The 19,594-nt window shown below is 42.2% G+C and overlaps 1 protein-coding gene across 3 annotated transcripts in view; it reads right to left on the bottom strand.

Annotated features, from left to right (window-relative positions):
- The window catches only part of nt5dc1 (5'-nucleotidase domain containing 1), a 146,499-nt gene that overhangs the window by 27,227 nt on the left and 99,678 nt on the right, over positions 1-19,594 (bottom strand). For all 3 annotated transcript variants that reach the window (XM_023347238.1, XM_023347237.1, XM_023347239.1), the window contains 3 exons: positions 14,645-14,766; positions 5,629-5,802; positions 2,453-2,621 (listed from right to left, as the gene is read on the bottom strand). In XM_023347238.1, coding sequence (XP_023203006.1) covers positions 2,453-2,621; positions 5,629-5,802; positions 14,645-14,766 — 465 coding nt within the window. The remainder of the gene's footprint in view (positions 1-2,452; positions 2,622-5,628; positions 5,803-14,644; positions 14,767-19,594) is intronic.

Genomic DNA, 19,594 nt, shown 5'->3' with positions numbered 1-19,594 from the left:
GTTCCGAGTTTTTCTGTGTATTTATTTAGAGTTTCATGTGTCTCTGAGTCTCCGTGTTGTCCTGTCTCCCCTTGATTAGTTCCCAGGTGTGTCTTGTTCCCTGATTACCTCCTGTGTATTTAGTGTCACCTGTGTCTCTGTGTCTTTGTTGGGTCCTAGTCATTGTTTTGTCTGCTGTCTATTCGTAAACCCTGTTGCTACCAGTGCTGAGCCTTTGCCTTCCGCTCTGCTGTGCTGCCAGGATTTTGGACTTTGGATTGTGTTCTTCCCTCATTAGTGATGGTGAGATGAAGCCTCATGAGGCATTGAACCACTTGAGCCAACTGGTTCGAGAAAGGGTTCATTTCTTGAGGCTTCATGTGCACACAAAACCACCTACTGGCCAGGTGTATAATCACAGCCAGCTGTATCTTAACACGTGTGATGCATTGAATTTTTGTCTATTATGGCTCTTGGGAATGACTTCACAAAAGGTGTGGGACGAAATCATTTGTCTACATAAATTATGTATACACATATGTGTATAATAAAATATTGTTTGAATGTATCCCCTGTGTGTAATTATTCCCAAAATAGTAGTGTCATGTGATATGGCATGTTGTGTAATAAAGTTTTTCTGTGACTCTAGAAAAATGGCCTGGGCTTAATCAGGCAGAGGACAGTGAAAGTGCTTGTGGAACTAGGGAGGGGGTAGTGAATTGGCTAATGCTTGTGTAGCTTGGATGATTTCATGCATTTTTATTAAGAAACAACAATTTCTCCGCAATTTTTGGTTTCAAACGATTTCTCTTTTTTGACACTACATGGATGAGGTGTTATTATTGTACCCCAACTCCTTGGAGCACAATAAACACCTCACCTTTACAGAAAATAAGAAACAGTGAAAAATACAGTTCCTCATAAGCAAACCTAATGCATCTGCAAATGTTCAGTTCACCTTACCTTGTTAGGGCTTATCAAATCAAAATGTTCCCACATAGGGGAAATCCTCCTCTTTCTCGCCGGCTCCATCCTACTCCTACTCCTATCCTCGCGCTCCTAAATCTTCTATTATCTATCTATCTATCTATCTATCTATCTATCTATCTATCTATCTATCTATCTATCTATCTATCTATCTATCTATCTACTAAACTCTCCAAACACCAAACTAACTGTCTCAAACTAAATAACCACTATCCAAACTCTGCTATCCAAACTATCAAAACTCTATCCACTCTCTCAACTGACCGCAACTCGCCTACAACAACCCACATTTTGAATGGATCCTGTGGGGTTTCTAAAGCTGTCAAACCCCGCGCCAACATCTGAGCCACTTCCCGAAGCAGTCACGTGGTACAGCCAGGCAGCGAGGCTTCGGACGTCATTGTTTTCGGCTCCTCCCCTAAATGAAGCAAGCCTCGATACGCGCTTTACGGAAACGCCCCCTCCATTACTCGACACACGCCTCGAAGCCTCGGCACATCATGTAACATCACTATCCCTCATTAAAACCATCAATTCTCACTTCAACCTGGGTCTACAGTGTTTGCCTCACCACCTTCATCCACCGTTTCATGACCTTCATCCACCATTTCATGACATGCAGACTGATGGTGCTGAGTTCATGGTGGAGGCTGCTTTCCTTTATTGTAGACCCATTCTACGGCACTGTGTTGGAATTTGGAACCAATTTTATCTGCGGCTTCACATCTGTGTCTGGTTCAGTTACTGCTTTGATTTGTGTGAACATTTCTGTGTTGTAACAGAATGATGGGAATGTTTAATGTGGCTGTGTGAATGTGGCAGTTTTTATTTTAACCACTGAATCTTTAACATCAAGCTGTGATTTCCACACACACACAACACTACGAGTTCTGATGCTGCATCTTCATACCATATGGACAGATTTACAAGAAGTAGCATGAATATGTTTATTCTGTTCTGCTGGAAGAAAATCAAAGGTAATCTGACAATTTTCTTGAATACTGACATAATAAACATATATTTGTCCCATTTCTGAGTGAGAGGAACCAAATCAATTACATTTAACATGAAAAGAGAAAGCAAAGAAAGCTCTTCAGATTAAGAAAATTAATAAACATGAAGCATCTATTTCCTTTATTTTCTACACACAGGCCACAGTTGGTACCTGCAAGTCAGTAAACTGATTTTGTGTTAGTTTTTCCAAGTATAATTTGTGGTTTCTTTGATGGCCTACAGCATGTCCCAGTGTTAGCAAATTGCTAATGTAAAGTGCTGCACAAACACAAAGGTTATCATGACAGGTCTACATGTATGTTTTAATCTGTCTGTACATACAAACGATTTTGAATGTGGAGCAGTAACCATTCTAGAAGTTATCAGAATAGACACCAGTGGTGGCTTTGATTCGCTTCAATTGGAATAAAAAATTTTATACATATATTTTTTACAGATATTTCTGTAATTGCTATGTTTTTACCCCACCTACCTGCTATGTGCTCCACACTGGGGATAGCCATGGTACTGTATGTGTGAATACAGTGACAGCACCAAGTCAGCTTCTGGTGCTCCTCGTCGCCCCCTTCGCTTTTGTGCATGTCAACAAAGTAGGATCCCCACTGGTTAGACATGGCAGAGGGTGACTTCATGCCTTGCTCCTGCAGAGACATTTCACACACAAACCAAACTGCACTACTTTGTTTGAAGACTAATTTTGAGACAAGTTCAGCCCTGTTCAAGGGAGCTCGGAATTCCAAAGAGCCCAGACTTCAAGCTTTTGTCAACTCAGAAGACTCATAGGGTTGTTTCTGGGGATTGCAATGAATTATTATTTATGCAAATTCCCCTGTACACCACACAATATAAATATCTTTTACAGGAGTGTGTGAATACACTCCTGTCTCAAGTGATGATTAACAATCATGGAGATAGCAGGATGTGGTGTTTTAAAAACTGGATGTAAAAACACAATGACTGGTATCAGCATTTTAAAAAAATCACACAGCATCTAATTTAATCTAGAACAGTTGCATAACACAGACTCAGTGGGAGAGCCAGAATTACAGGCCGATCTCTAACCTTCCATTCATCAGCAAAATTATTGACAAACCTGTTTCATCAGTTAAATAAATATCTTTAAATATCTTCCTAATGATAACCGCTTTGATGTCTTTCAGTCTGGTTTCCGTGGTTACCACAGTACTGAGATTATCCCCATTAAAGTGTTCAACGACATCCATACAAATACAGACTGTGGAAGAACCACAGTCCTCATTCTGTTGGAGCATTTGACACAGTTAACAACTGGAGAGTTGGGTAGGACTGTCGGGTCCAATGCTCAACTGGTTCAAATCTTACATAAAGAATAGGGATTTTTTTGTTTTAATTGATAACTTCTCATTGAAGCGGACAGAAATCACATGTGGGGTACCCCAATGTTCAATCCTGGGACCCCTCTTGGTAATATTTATATGCTCCCACTAACTCAGACTATAGCAATAAATAAGATTAGCTACCATAACTATGCAGATGATAAACAGCTCTACATTACAATGTCACCAGATGACTCTGAACCCATCCATGCACTGAACAAATGCTTAGAACAGATAAATTTGTGGATATTGTTGAGAATAAATAATTCTGTGTTTTCCTTCTATCTCTTCTAGCTACTTGCTAAGCTAAAGGTAAAAGAAATGACATGTTAGGAAATGCAAAATCAAAGCTAGGGTTAAAGGATACAACACACTAGGGAACGCCCTCTTTAGGGCGTAGCTTAGACAGAGGCTAACAAAGGAATTTACCAAGTGTTGCTTGTTGCCATTTTGTCTTGCGAACTCCTAAAGGTAGCTTGAGAAATGGACCAGCTGTATTTTGGTATTAATAAATGGAATTCATGAATTCAACTCACTGACTCTTTTTCAACCTCATACGTCAAGAACTTAGCATTGAGAATGGTTAAATTCTCCACAATATACCACAACTATCTTTAACTGAACAGAAACAAACTGAAGTTATCTTTGGACCTAAAGAGGAACGATCTAGAGTCAATGAACAACTTCAGTTATTACAGCTAGAAACCAGCGATCAGGCCTGAAATTTGGGTGTAATGATGGACTCTGACCTGAACCTTCAGTACCACATAAAGACAGTTACAAGTCGGCCTTCTATCAGAATTAGAGGACTAATGTCTCAGCAAGATCTAGATAAATCTGTATCTGTAGTTGCATTGATTACTGAAGTAATCAATGCAACTACAGATAAACGCTGTTGGAACAGTGCCTTGACAGATCTGCCAAAAAAAATCTGTCAGCTGTAGCTGATCCAGAACACTGCTGCTCGCGCTTTCACTAAAACTAGGAATATAGAGCACATCACCCAGTACTAAAATCCTTACACTGACTCCCTGTAGCTCAGAGAATAGACTTTAAAATATTGTTGTTAGTTTATAAATCACTGAATGCTGTGTTGGCACCATAGTACATTAAAGATCTGCTGTCGTATCAACCTTCCAAACCACTCAGATCTTCTGGTTCTGGTTCTGGTTCTGGTCTGCTCCGCATCCCCAGAATCAGAATCAAATATGGAGAAGCCGCATTCAGCTTCTATGCACCACAAATCCTGAACAAACTCCCAGAAGACTGCAAAACATCTGAAACACTGAATGCTTTTAAATATAGCCTAAAACCCACCTGTTTAGAGTTGCTTTTGAAACATTATCAATGAAATAATCAACATTTTGATGTGTAATGACTGCACTTGACAAAATGTGTGTAAAGATGGCACTTGACAATTGTTGACTGTGTTTTCTACATCTTTGTATTTTTCTTTGTGTGCTTTTATAATGCAAATCACTTTGAACTGCCTTATTGCTGAAATGTGCTATACATTATTGTATTGTATTCTTAATTGATTCCTTGATTGATTAATTCATTATCCTGTAAAAGACCCAGAGACGACTCATTGGTAATTCCCTTTCCAGTCCACCTGATTTGTACTAAAATCTCCTGATATTTCAAGAAATTCATTGTGCAATGTGCTCACATTGTGCTCACAGATTCCCACATGCAAGAGAAAGAGGATCTCAGCCTCACTGATCCTCCACCATACGCAACGCACTTTCTGTCATACTAAGCTGACCTGCAGTGTTTGCTGTCAAACATTATTTTTTCCTACCCAACTGTCTGTTGTAACAAAAAAGCTTGGATTTATCTTTGTTTTCAGGTTATGCAACAGAAACACAAAAATCACACATCTTAAAGGGGAATGCTGGGGTTGTCCAATGTGCTGCGGCTGCATTTCTCTCATAAAATAGATGGTCAGTTGGGTCGATCCTAATGGAGCTGAATGTGACTTCCTCTCTAAATCAAACACACAGTGACACATAAGACTGTGACACAGAAGAAAAACAGGAAACTCAAGCCTTCGTCTGCCACATTTGTGCTGACTTTTCATTCTGCAAATCGGAACTCTGTTGATTAATATCATCTGCTGCTGTGTGACACAAAAGGCTGCACTGTGTAAAAGTTTCCCTTCTGCGTGGTTCATCACCATTTGTTTTACATATTTTCAGCAACATTCATTTTATGGAGATTTTCAAACAGGGGGCAGGGTCTGGAAAAACAATGGTTGCTAAATGGAAACGGCTTCCTCAGTCATCAGACTTACCTCAAATTTTCCCCTTTTCTCCTGCGGCTCCACCTGAGTCTTGTTGGACAATGCTGCATCACTCTTCGGAACGCCCTCCCCCTCCATCTCTTCCACTATCATTACAGTCTCCCACTTCCCAAAGGTGGTGGCAGGAAATATGTCTGACCTCATGCTATCTCCAAAATACGCCACCTGCAGATTCAGAAGGACAAAGCACCGTTTCATTTCAGCAGTCTCAGAGGGATCCTGCTCTCAGCAGCAAGTAAAAGGAACCACAACAATGTCTCTAGGATGAGAGCTTTGCAAAACTATTCACACCTTTTGAATACCTTCACACTTGTTACAGTCTCAAGTTTGAATAAAGTTAAATGTACTAGTGAAGTGGAAAAATATGTATGGTTTTCTAAATTACTTACAAAAAAAAAAGGTGGTGTGCATCTGTATCAAGTCCCCTTGACTCAACACTTTTGTCTTTTGGGGTTTGTCTCTACCAGCTTTACACATCTGGAGAAGGAATTTTTTGCTCATTCTTGGGTATAGTGAAGAGCTCAGACCAGAGCCTTCAGAAATTCATAAATACAGTTACAAAGTCAGCCTTCAATCACCTGACGAACATTTCCAGGTTTAAAGTACTAACGTCCCAGCAAGATCTAAAGAGACTCATCCAATCTTCCAGGCCTTTCAGGTCTTCTGGTTCTGGGCATGCAGAGGAGACAGAGAATCAGCATTCAGCGTCTATGGACCAGAATCTGGAACAACCACCCAGAAAACTGCAAAATGGCTGAGACACTGAATTTCTTTAAAATCAAGGACAAAAACCTATTTGTTTTGATTTACAAGAACTGGAACATAAGTAATGTTTGTTGCTGTTTCATAATTGCTTACTGTATGATGTTTTTATTGTGTAAGGCATTTTGAACTCATGTTGCTGAAATGTGCCATACGAAATAAATTTTGTTTGACTTTGACTAGCTCATTTTAATATGAAAATGCTGTGACGTAAATACGCCATCTGCTTCAGCTGCATATTTTGTGTTTTTGTTGTACTGGAAGATGAACACAGTCTCAACCTCTCATTAAAGTGCATTGATCTTCACATCATCTTTGCATTACCACAGTATGAATCTAACACCACTATTTATCTGTATAATTGCCTTGAAATGAAAAGCTGAGTAAACATCACACACAATAAACATCACTGAAGTAAAAAGCTACTTGTACTGTCTGACAAGTAGAATGAGCACTCACTCAGTTATGCACACCCACTCTAGTCATTAGCACTGACAGAAAAGCAATGGTGGCAGAAATCATATTTCCAGCATATTTTCCTGGAATTGTCCACAACTGGTTCAATGAAAAGCCAGCATCTCTTATTGCACAGCAGAGCCGATTTCAGAGCCAAAGGGTCAGTCTAATAAATATTTACAGAGGCCAAGAATTCCAGCACAGAAGCAACACATCATAGAAGGGTAGAAGGGAGTCATTGCTGACTAGCACGCATGAAGTTTTCATGAAGCATGGAACCATAAAGACATCTAGACAGCTGGTTAGACTTTAACTAGCTATTATTTTAAGGGACAGTACTATGTGTTTTCCAGGTACATAGTGTCATCTTATACCATAATCAAGTAACTGTTACCTTAAGAAATTCAGAATTTTTATTCCAAAATGACAACACTGCCTGCCTCCATGTCTACATGAATGCACATGTAGACATGTTGTGATGGCCAAATCCATGGCCACACTCTGTCGGTAACTCTTTTTATGCACAGTTTATTTTTTCATACAAACACAACAACACTTTAGTTTCAATAAAAACATTTATTAGTTGTTTTGAATGCATTTGTTCTATTTGTTACCGCGCACATTTAGTTAGCATATGTATTTATATCAACTTAAAATTAATTTTGTTTGCTTAAGATTAATTCCGTTTGTTTTCCCACTGGTACTTACCTGCCTTGGAGTTACCAGACAAAGGATGGGGGCCAGGGCTCAGCAGGCTTACATGCTGATTGGACTGAACCACTAGTTCCTGCTGGCAGGGGGAATTTGTAGTTTCTTTCTTTAGATAAGTTTTGTATTTAAGTAAATATTAGTATTTAAAGTTTAATATTTTTGATTTTCAGTTTTGGGTCTTTAGTTTAGCCAAACTTAGCTGTATTGTTATTTGTTTGTGTTATTTGTAATTGTATTCTGTTTAGTTACCCCTATTGTGTCTTAATTGGTCTGATCAGCCAGTATATAAACCCCTGTGTGTCATTTCTTTGTTAGGTCAGTTATGTTTGTTTGTGCAGCCAGTTTGTTTACATTTTTTGCCTGAGTTCAGTTTTGTTTCTTTGACCGCTTTTATGAGCTCAGTTTATCTTTTGTTATTTATAATCTTTGGCTTAAAATAAAAAACCCTATTTTTCTAATATGTCCTGTGACTCCTCCTGCTTTTAACTCGGTCCATCACAATGTGCATTCATTCACTTAATCAACAGTGTTTGTTGATTAAGTGAAACAAACACTTAATCGAATGCTGAATTTATATGATGTTCATGCAGTGTATCATTCTAACTTTTGCTTTGTTTCTGTTGAGTAAACAATGAGTAAACAAAACCAAAAATAATGGACTATCAGTCTCCGTTAACAAAAAATGCACTTGAATAAAAACTAAGCACAACATAAAACCAAAGTGGAAATACAAATTACATTCAACCAAAAGAATAAAGATTGTTAAGTCTGTATACTATATTGCCCTTCAATAATGATTAGATTTTGACAGAGAAAATCGGCATATTCGACTACCTGATGCAATAGTTCACTCCTCCCTTACGCTAAGGAAATGAGGAAGGGGGAGCGAGTGGAGAGCACCAGACTTGAGCCTTTTTTCATTCAGTGTCATCAATAGAAAGTGAAAAAGGCAGGAAGAAACATTAAAGCTGATATGTTAAAGTGAGGTCGATAATTTTCATTTATCATGCGATTAATTGATTTATTGTTTATTGTGACAGAGCTATGAAGCTCTATGGCCTTGAGATTTACTGTGCAAATCTGAAGGCCACATGAAGTTTGGAGTTCTGTACATATAGCAAAATATGAGTGAAACATTAGGCACAAACTGTCAAGATTTGCAGTTGTTGAATGGTGAGGTAGACGCGGTGGATTGTTGATTGTTGAATAATGATGATGGTTTTAATGATGAAATACAAAAAAACACACAAACCAGGCAGCATGGGTTAGCAGAGGCAAGGAGCTCAGACGCTGGTACAACTTCCAGGCAGCACAGGAGAGCAATGGCAAAGTACTCTCACAGTGGTAGCAACTAAGATCAGACTGGAGACAGTAGACACAACTTTCGACAAGGACCCAACAAGGAGCAGGGAACACAGGTGGGATTAAATACACAAGGAAGGTAATCAAGGGAAATGAGGGAGAGCTGGTAACAATAAAGGGGTAGATGGGACAACATGGAGACTCGACTGAACACAGAAAATTAAATAAACACACAGAAAAACCAAATCCTCTCAGAAACATTAAATTCACGTTGAAGCCTGACATTGAAACAAAATTGAAAGTGGTTGTTGACTTACATGTTGAATCACTGTTAGGGTTTCAACCTGACACAATGATGGTTGTTTCAACCATCATCTGAATGTGGATCTAGATGCATATTTGTGTTGATTTTATATTGAACGAAAGTTAAAGAATCAATGTTGATTCATGTAAATTTTTTGGTCTGTTAGGGCTACATCATAACATACCATTAAAAGTTCCTTCACTGGTGTTAAACACACAATTTTGATGGCAGACGATGGGTATTCTGTCATTTAAAATGATCTTACATTACCATATTTTCAAAAATGTGTGTACACAAACTTCAAAAATGACAACATGGCATTAATTTTACATTTTATTTAAGAAAACAGGCATAGGGGCGTGCCATGGTGGCGTAGCGGTTAGAGCGACCCGTATTTGGAGGCCTTGAGTCCTCGACGCGGCCGTCGCGGGTTCGACTCCCGGACCCGACGACATTTGCCGCATGTCTTCTCCCTCTCCTTCCCTGTTTCCTGTCAGCCTACTATCATATAAGGGACACTAGAGCCCACAAAAAGACCCACTGGAGGGGTAAAAAAAAGAAAGAAAACAGGCATAGATACCAGCGATCAGGCCCAAAACCTGGGAGCAGAGATGGACTCTGACCTGAACCTCCAGAGCCACATAAAGACAGTAACAAAATCGACCTTGAAGAACATTTCCAGGATTAACACTAGAACTACCAAAGATTCCCAAAATGGGAATCTTCGTCCAGGTACCAGAGAGGGGCCAGTTTGGCCCTGTCCCTAGAGCTACCAAAGAGGGGCCAGTTTGGCCCTCCAAGAGAGGGTGTGAAGAGGTGCCTTTGTTATGTAAATAAGGCCATTACTATCCTGTTCCAAGGACAATCAGCGTGAAAGTTGATGTAGTGAGTTTGGCTCTCCTCCCCCCTGCTCACCAAATGCAGTATATTTCAAGTCCCATGCATAGTTTCTCTTTGCATGGTAATTATTACAACAAATCCTGATGTTGTTTTCTAAGTTTTGTCCCTCTAGTATCTTGTCTTGACTCTCAATTTTCTTTTTTAAACAACATGTTAACCAGTTTAATAGCAGATGCGCTCTAAAACTTTGTATATTTTGCATCCTTTGTTTACGGCTTTTTTTGTTTTTGCAAACTTTACAACAAAATTAAATGTCTTTTCTTAGTGGTTAAATTATCAGCTAATAAACTGTTCATGATCTACTGCATACGTTTTGTTAGGTCAGTTGTTAACCTAACAAGCAACAACAACTGCACCATTTAATTGATTTTAAATGTGTACTATAGGCAGAAATGTCTGTCCACTAGCCTATATTAATTATTTAGTAATAAGCTGTTGTCATGACTGGTGGATGGTTATGGTCTTTTCTATAATTTCTTCTCTGAAATTGCAATAGAGGACTGGGGTTTCACAGTACACTATGGTGAAAAGTCAATTTAATGATGTCGATGAAAGGATGTTAGCTGCCATCTTCCAGGTGTGTTCAGTTGGAATCAGAGAGTAATTAGCAGGAAAACTAAGAGTACTTGTTCCATGCAGGTCATCTACATGCTTTCAACAATTGTCAATGTCTAAGCCTATCACACTGCATGCATCCTCACCCCCGTCTGTTGACTGCCTCTTCTGCTGTTGGTTTTGTAGGTTTAAATACTCAACAAGCTGTCGATCTTTTACACAGCATCAATGTTATTCTTATCTCTATAAAAAACACAGAAATAACCCCCGGCATTTATGACATGGAACCATAAAGAAATCGAAAAGCAAACTCTGGTCTACCTAATAACCAGGGTTATTAGGTGTGGTTTGAATGCATAAGTATGTGCCAAGCAAAGTGAATACCATTCCAAAAGCAAAACGTGAATTGTCAAAGCATTCTGGATAAATAAACCAAAGCAAATGTGCATGTCTTGCGCTAGCGGGAGGAATTGCTGGTAGTCTTTTGCCAAAGATAAAAATGAAGTCATACAACTGCTAAAATCTGACGTGACTCTGTTTTTGTTTACATGTCATGATAATCATTACATTCAAAATTGTAACATCTGTTACATTTTAAGTTGATAAGATATGCTTTCACACTGCATTGTGTTAAACAAATGAAGCCCCATTAGCAACTTGTTTATCCTCTTGCCTGTGAAAATGCTGCACTAAGAATCACTGAAGGAAATGACAGAACAAAATCTGAACAAGACACTAAGCACAACTTGATTCTTAAAAATGTAAGCAAAAGTGGGGTGGCCTCAGATTTTAGCTGTTGTTGGATGTTTATTTTGTCTTTGGGTAAATGTGAAAAAACAAACACTGTTCAACAAAATCTGCTCAGCATGAGTCGGGGATGAGGCATCAAACTATGGAGAATGTTGTTTTTCACACAAGTACCCTCTGCTGTAGTGCGTTTCCTGCTTTTGGAGCGGTCTCAGGACCACTTGGCATTCACGTATACATTCAAACCGCACTACAGTTCACTTCAGCTGAACCGAGACCTAGGCTTTTAGGAGGACCACAGTTCACTTCTTTGGTCCGCATTAGAGTTTGAGTACACATTCACACCTCCCTAAATCAACCAAATTTTCTAGGCAAATGAAAAAGAGTATTAACGTGGGCTAAAGAGGGCTGGTGTGAATTTACCCCAATTCTCCTGAAACTTTGGGAACCTGTGGCAGATGTGTGCAAATCCACTCTCAATATCTTGTACATCACATGCCAATGTGTTATAAGTGGGAAAGGAAATGCAATTTTTTTCAACTTGTGGAGAAGATGAGCTATCTTATGCTGAAGATTGCTGTGTATTTTATCCAATTCACTTGTGAAAAAAAAATCACAAATGCATTGAACAAAGATACATTTCAAACATTTTTCATGTACAATATCAATAAATACAAAGTTACACAGAAGCAGCACAGCGGTGTGGTAATTACCAATGTCTCCTTGGAAAAAAAGATCTCCAGTTTGAATCGTAGCCTTGGATTTATTCTGTAGAGTTTGCGTTCTCTCGTGCCCTAGTGTTTGGATTTCCTCTAGCAGTGCTAAAGCATAAATATTAATAATATTCAAAATACCTTGTTTTAGTACATCTAAGTAGCCATCTTGGTGTGTTTCTGTGTTAGCCCTGTGTTGAACTTTAAATTCTCCCTAAGATACATTCTGCCTATCATCGACAGATAACTGTATCCAGTTTTTGGGCCTGAATAAGATGTAAGCTGGTACAGTAAAAATGTCAGAAGAACATTTCTGAATTGCTTGGGTAAAGGTATTGGTCTCTGTAACTCAATTCCATCAGGGTTGATAAAAATGTAAATGCAATAAAGAACCTTGGATTTGATGAAAATGTTTCCATTAAACACTTTGGTGAGCACACTTGAGTCTATGAAACACAAAATTCTGCCTTTTTCACATGCAAATGGTAAAAATTGAGTAAAAAATCTTAAAAATAAATTATCTTCTATTCCATTTACATAATTATCCACTGAAATGTTTTAAAATTAAGAGAAACAGTGCAATTGCACGTCTGTTTGCAGTCATTTTTATATGTATAAAATGTGAGCATACGCCTAAATGTTGAATTGGGGAGTGGGGAGAAGGTGACTTTAACTGCTGTGTTTTGAGCGTGAAAGTTGATGTAGTGAGTTTGGCTCTCCTCCCCCCTGCTCATCTACAGGGATGCTAATTAGACCATTCAGAGTCGTCAGTTTGGCCACATTTAGATGCTAATAACCCAGTTTGGCCCCTCTTGGTAGCTCTAGGAAGATACCCAATCTGGCCCCTCTTGGTAGAGATAGGAATTTCTCAAAATCCTGGTAGTCCTAGTGTTAAAGGACTAATGTCTCAGCCAGAACTAGAGAAACTCATCCATGCGTTTATCTTCAGTTGCATTGATTATTGATCAATCAATCAAACAGCTGCAGCTGACCGAGAACCCTCCTGCTTGCGTTCTCACTAAAACCAGGAAGATAGAGCACATAACACCAGTTTTAAAGTCCCTACACTGGCTCCCTATAGCTCAAAGAACAAACTTTAAAATACTGTTGTTAGTTTACAAATCACTGAATGACTTAGCACCACAGTACATTAAAGATCTGCTGTTGTTGCATCAACCTTCCAGACCTCTCAGGTCTTCCGGTTCTGGTCTGCTCTGCATCCCCAGAACCAGAACCAAATGAGGAAAAGCATCATTCAGCATCTATGCACCACAAATTTGTAACAAACTTCCAGAAAACTGTAAAACAGCTGAAAATATTTATGACAACAGTCATAAATATTCATGACTCATGTTCATGACAGGTGTTATGTCATGTTCATGACGGTGTCACAACAGTTTTATTCACAACCCATCAAATAAAGTGTTACCATAACTTTTAACCAGACACTTCAAAGAGGCTCTGAAGCCGAGGGATGATGTAAGGAGTCATGTTAGTCCACCCTGGAACCAAATATTTTGAATTGTCTACCTGCAACATTGGCATAACTGAATTTGTACTACAAAATTGCTGCGAGGAAAAAAATGGCAGACTCACAGAGCTCATTAGCAAGAATCATGACTTTGTTTAGCAGTTTCACAGTAAATGGAGTGATGTCACAGCCAAGAATAATATTATGAACAGACTGAAAAATATAACCCAAAGATAATATACATATCTATGCAGCGCCGGCAAAGAATAAGTTTTAATTTTTTTGCACTCCTAGACACTCAAAGTACACAAAAATATATATTTAAGATTCAAAAAAGAGGGTTTTGTATGTACCCTTTAAGGTTGGGCAAAATTACACAACCGTTTGCGTAATAAGTTGCATTTTATAGAAAGGTCAACCCAGTTTACCACAATAATTGGGTAGGATGCTTGCAGGGACCAAAAAAAGTATTTTTTCAGCTAAGAAAATTGTTTTGAAACAAAATGTAAATGACGTTCCCAACTGAAGGGACACAATTGAACAACATACAATCCACAGGAAATATCAGTTTGTAGTTGTTGTAGAGACAGTCATGTTCAAAAGTCTTTAGGTTGTACAAAACAATAATTTTACTAAATAAACTCAAAAGAAAATGCATGGAATCTTTTATTTACTTAGATACACAGAAAACTGAGTGGTTATTGGTTACTGGGCTCAATTCCCAGCTTTTAGAATTACATAAAATATGACAGAATACAATTTAAGCCAGAATATCTGTAAAAAGAAATTAAACTTGTAGTTGTCTTGTGTTTCACATTGGAAATAGCATGTTGCAAGATTGAGACTCCACAAGGAATACATTCCCACTATGCTGGCAAAGATCTAACCTTTAAACAGTCTGTCCAAGAACTACGTTTCTCCACTTCAACATCCTTGTGTGAATCGCTCTGAGTTTATTTATCACAGAGTCCTCATCCCTTTTATTCTCTGCCAAAGACTGAAGTTTTGAGTCAACCTCAAAGTGAGCTGTAGATACCTTTCTACTACATGCCTGGCAGCTTGCTCCTATAACAGTCAACAGCTTACCTTGGGTTCTGGTTTTCCTGTCATGGTCTTGAGCAGCTCGTGGAGATGTGGCCAATTACCCTGGGAGTACCACCCGGGCTTGTCTAGAGATGGAAGCCCCTCTGTTTCTTCCACATCATTCACTGTAGGAGCAAAAACAGGACAAGACGACAGAGTTTAGCTTCATTAAGCAAACTCTTATGAAAGTCTGGAATAAAACAACATTTGGTGAGAGTCGAGATACTAAAAGATGACATTAGATTTGAGTTGAATGTGACAACAATTTCTGATGCCTCATCTCCAATTGCAGCATTTGGAGATGAGGCTGCAATTGGATACATGAGATCAGGGAACTCATGTACTGTATTTGTGATACTTTGTTGTCAAATCAACTTAGCAACACCGCCATGTCCAGGAGGAGCGTCACTAAAAGTATTGAAAACAATATCCATCCATCCATCCATCTTCTTCCGCTTATCCGAGGTCGGGTCGCGGGGGTAGCAGCTTCAGAAGGGAGGCCCAGACTTCCCTCTCCCCAGCCACTTCTTCTAGCTCCTCCGGGGGAATCCCGAGGCGTTCCCAGGCCAGCCGAGAGACATAGTCCCTCCAGCGTGTCCTGGGTCTTCCCCGGGGCCTCCTCCCGGTGGGACGTGCCCGGAACACCTCACCAGGGAGGCGTCCAGGAGGCATCCTGACCAGATGCCCGAGCCACCTCAACTGGCTCCTCTCGATGTGAAGGAGCAGCGGCTCTACTCTGAGTCCCTCCCGGATGACTGAGCTTCTCACCCTATCTCTAAGGGAGAGCCCAGCCACCCTACGGAGAAAACCCATTTCGGCCGCTTGTATCCGCGATCTCGTTCTTTCGGTCATGACCCAAAGCTCATGACCATAGATGAGGGTGGGAACGTAGATCGACCGGTAAATCGAGAGCTTCGCTTTTTGGCTCAGCTCTCTCTTCACCACGACGGACCGGTACAGCGCCCGCTTGACAGCAGACGCTGCGCCAATCCGCCTGTCGATCTCCCGCTCCCTTCTTCCCCCATTCGTGAACAAGATCCCGAGATACTTAAACTCCTCCACTTGGGGCAGGACACCCCCCCTGACCCGGAGGAGGCACACTACCCTTTTCCGGCTCAAGACCATGGCCTCGGATTTGGAGGCACTGATCCCCATCCCGGCCGCTTCACACTCGGCTGCGAACCGCTCCAGCGAGAGCTGCAGATCACAATCTGATGAAGCCAAAAGGACCACATCGTCTGCGAAAAGCAGAGATGAGATCCTAAGGCCACCAAATCGGACCCCCTCAACACCTTGGCTGCGCCTAGAAATTCTGTCCATGAAAGTGATGAACAGAATCGGTGACAAAGGGCAGCCCTGGCGGAGTCCAACTCTCACCGGAAACGAGCCCGACTTACTGCCGGCAATGCGGACCAGACTCTGACACCGGTCATACAGGGACCTGACAGCCCGTATCAAAGGGCCCGGTACCCCATACTCCCGGAGAACCCCCCACAGGGCTCCCCGAGGGACACGGTCGAACGCCTTCTCCAAGTCCACAAAACACATGTAGACTGGTTGGGCGAACTCCCATGCACCCTCCAGGACCCTGCCGAGGGTGTAGAGCTGGTCCAGTGTTCCACGACCAGGACGAAAACCACACTGCTCTTCCTGGATCCGAGGTTCGACTATCCGACGGACCCTCCTCTCCAGGACCCCTGAATAGACCTTGCCAGGGAGGCTTAAGAGTGTGACCCCTCTATAATTGGAGCACACCCTCCGGTCCCCCTTTTTGAACAGGGGGACCACCACCCCAGTCTGCCAATCCAGGGGAACTGCCCCCGATGTCCATGCGACATTGCAGAGTCGCGTCAACCAACACAACCCCACAACATCCAGAGCCTTAAGGAACTCCGGGCGGATCTCATCCACCCCCGGGGCCCTGCCACCGAGGAGCTTTTTAACCACCTCGGTGACCTCGTCCCCAGAGATTGGAGAGCCCAACCCAGAGTCCCCAGGCTCCGCTTCCTCAGTGGAAGGCATGTTGGTGGGATTGAGGAGGTCTTCGAAGTACTCCGCCCACCGGCCCACAACGTCCCGAGTAGAGGTCAGCAGCACACCATCCCCACTATAAACAGTGTTGGTGCTGCACCGCTTCCCCCCCCTGAGACGCCGGATGGTGGACCAGAATCGCCTCGAAGCCGTATGGAAGTCTTTCTCCATGGCCTCTCCAAACTCCTCCCACGCCCGAGTTTTTGCCTCAGCAACCGCCCGAGCCGCATGCCGCTTCGCCCGCCGGTACCCATCAGCTGCTTCCGGAGTCCCACAGGCCAAAAAGGCCCGATAGGACTCCTTCTTCAGCCTGACGGCATCCCTCACCGAAGGTGTCCACCAGCGGGTTCGAGGGTTGCCGCCGCGACAGGCACCGACAACCTTGCGGCCACAGCTCCGATCGGCCGCCTCGACGATGGAGGCACGGAACACGGTCCACTCGGACTCCATGTCCCCCACCTCCCCCGGGACGTGTTCGAAGTTTTGCCGGAGATGGGAGTTAAAGCTCCGTCTCACAGGGGATTCCGCCAGACGTTCCCAGCAGACCCTCACAACACGTTTGGGCCTGCCAGGTCTGACCGGCTTTCGCCCCCACCACCGGAGCCAACTCACCACCAGGTAGTGGTCAGTGGACAGCTCCGCACCTCTCTTCACCCGAGTGTCCAAGACATACGGCCGCAGATCCGATGAAACGATGACAAAGTCGATCATCGAACTGCGGCCTAGGGTGTCCTGGTGCCAAGTGCACATATGGACACCCTTATGCTTGAACATGGTGTTCGTTATGGACAATCCATGGCGAGCACAGAAGTCCAGCAACAGAACACCGCTCGAGTTCAGGTCGGGCGGGCCGTTCCTCCCAACCACGCCCCTCCAGGTCTCACTGTCATTGCCCACGTGAGCGTTGAAGTCCCCCAGCAGAACAAGGGAGTCCCCAGGAGGAGCACTCTCCAGTACCCCCTCTAAGGACTCCAAAAAGGGTGGGTAATCTGAACTGTCGTTCGGCCCGTAAGCACAAACGACAGTCAGAACCCGTCCCCCCACCCGTAGGCGGAGGGATGCTACCCTCTCGTTCACCGGGGTAAACCCCAACGTACAGGCGCCGAGATGGGGAGCAACAAGTATGCCCACTCCTGCCCGACGCCTCTCACCTTGGGCAACTCCAGAGTGGAAGTATGTCCAGCCCCTCTCAAGGAGACTGGTTCCAGAACCAGAGCCGTGCGTCGAGGTGAGACCGACTATTTCTAGCCGGAACCTCTCGACCTCACGCACTAGCTCCGGCTCCTTCCCCACCAGAGAGGTGACATTCCACGTCCCAAGAGCCAGTTTCTGCAACCGAGGATCGGACCGCCAGGGTCCCCTCCCTCTGCTGCCACCCATCCCACACTGCACCCGACCCCTTTGGCCCCTCCCACGGGTGGTGGGCCCATGGGAGGGGGGGCCCATGTTTCCTCTTCGGGCTGAGCCCGGCCGGGCTCCATGGGTAAAAGCCCGGCCACCAGACGCTCGCCATCGTGCCCCCCCTCCAGGTGAAGACCCCTTATGATGGACAAGAACTTTGGACTTGGTGTTCCCTCGCCCGGACGCGGGTCACCGGGGCCCCACTCTGAAAACAATATAAAATTGAATATTTGAGGTGAACTGATAATTTTTTTTAAAACAAATTTTTTAAATATGAGGTTTCACACAGACATCTCATTGGCAACTTTATGATGTTCACCTATTAAGTTTCTTCATAATAAAACAGCAAATTAGCGATGCAAAACACAATGCATTTAGACTTTTATTAGAGGTGATGATGCTCAGTTAGTATAAGAATGGGAAATTGAGGGGAATTCTGTGAATTTGAACTTGGCAGGGCTGTCTTGTAGAATTACGATCTAGCATTTTCATTCACAACCCTCTCTCTGATTTACAGAGAATGGCCCTAAAGACTCAAGACAGTCATGAAACAGAAAGGGATTCAACACAGTACAAGTCAAGTGTACCTAATAATGTCACAACTTAGTGTATAGATATATTGTAAACCATAACACTTTAAAATGTATTTCAGAAAAGAGAAAAACAATTATTTATCTCTTGTTGATTCTTTTAATTCCTTTGGAACAAAGATGTTATTCTGTTATGAAGTTGAAGATGTTATATTTTCAGTAACAAAGTTCATTTATGCAGGTCAAAATTAATTACTCTTGCAGTATATACAGGAAATGCAACCACAAACAAAAGATGTCTGCAGCAGTTCACTCCAACAGAACATCATGAAGTGGGTGCTGACACGCCATACTTGATAAGTTCATCTATCTATCTATCTATCTATCTATCTATCTATCTATCTATCTATCTATCTATCTATCTATCTATCTATCTATCTATCTATCTATCTATCTATCTATCTATCTATCTATCTATCTATCTATCTATCTATCTATAGACGCACAATGCGAAGGGAACTCAAGGGGTTGGGATTGAACAGCTGTGTAGCCGTAAGAAAACCTCTAATCAGTAAGGCTAACCAGAAAAAAAGGCTTCAGTTTGCTAGGGAGCATAAAGATTGGACTCTGGAGGAATGGAAGAGGGTCATGTGGTCTGATGAGTCCAGATTTACCCTGTTCCAGAGTGATGGGCGCATCAGGGTAAGAAGAGAGGCAGGTGAAGTGATGCACCCATCATGCCTAGTGCCTACTGTACAAGCCTGTGGGGGCAGTGCTATGATCTGGGGTTGCTGCAGTTGGTCAGGTCTAGGTTCAGCAACATTGTGTGCCCAAAGAATGAGGTCAGCTGACTACCTGAATATACTGAATGACCAGGTTATTCCATCAATGGATTTTGTCTTCGAAAATGGAACGGGCATATTCCAAGATGACAATGCCAGGATTCATCGGGCTCACATTGTGAAAAAGTGGTTCAGGGAGTGTAAGTGTC

The sequence above is a fragment of the Xiphophorus maculatus genome, chromosome 15, assembly GCF_002775205.1.
Source record: "Xiphophorus maculatus strain JP 163 A chromosome 15, X_maculatus-5.0-male, whole genome shotgun sequence".
NCBI lineage: Eukaryota > Metazoa > Chordata > Actinopteri > Cyprinodontiformes > Poeciliidae > Xiphophorus > Xiphophorus maculatus.
Note: the sequence above shows the minus strand (reverse complement) of the source record. Positions and strands in the feature narration are given on the sequence as shown.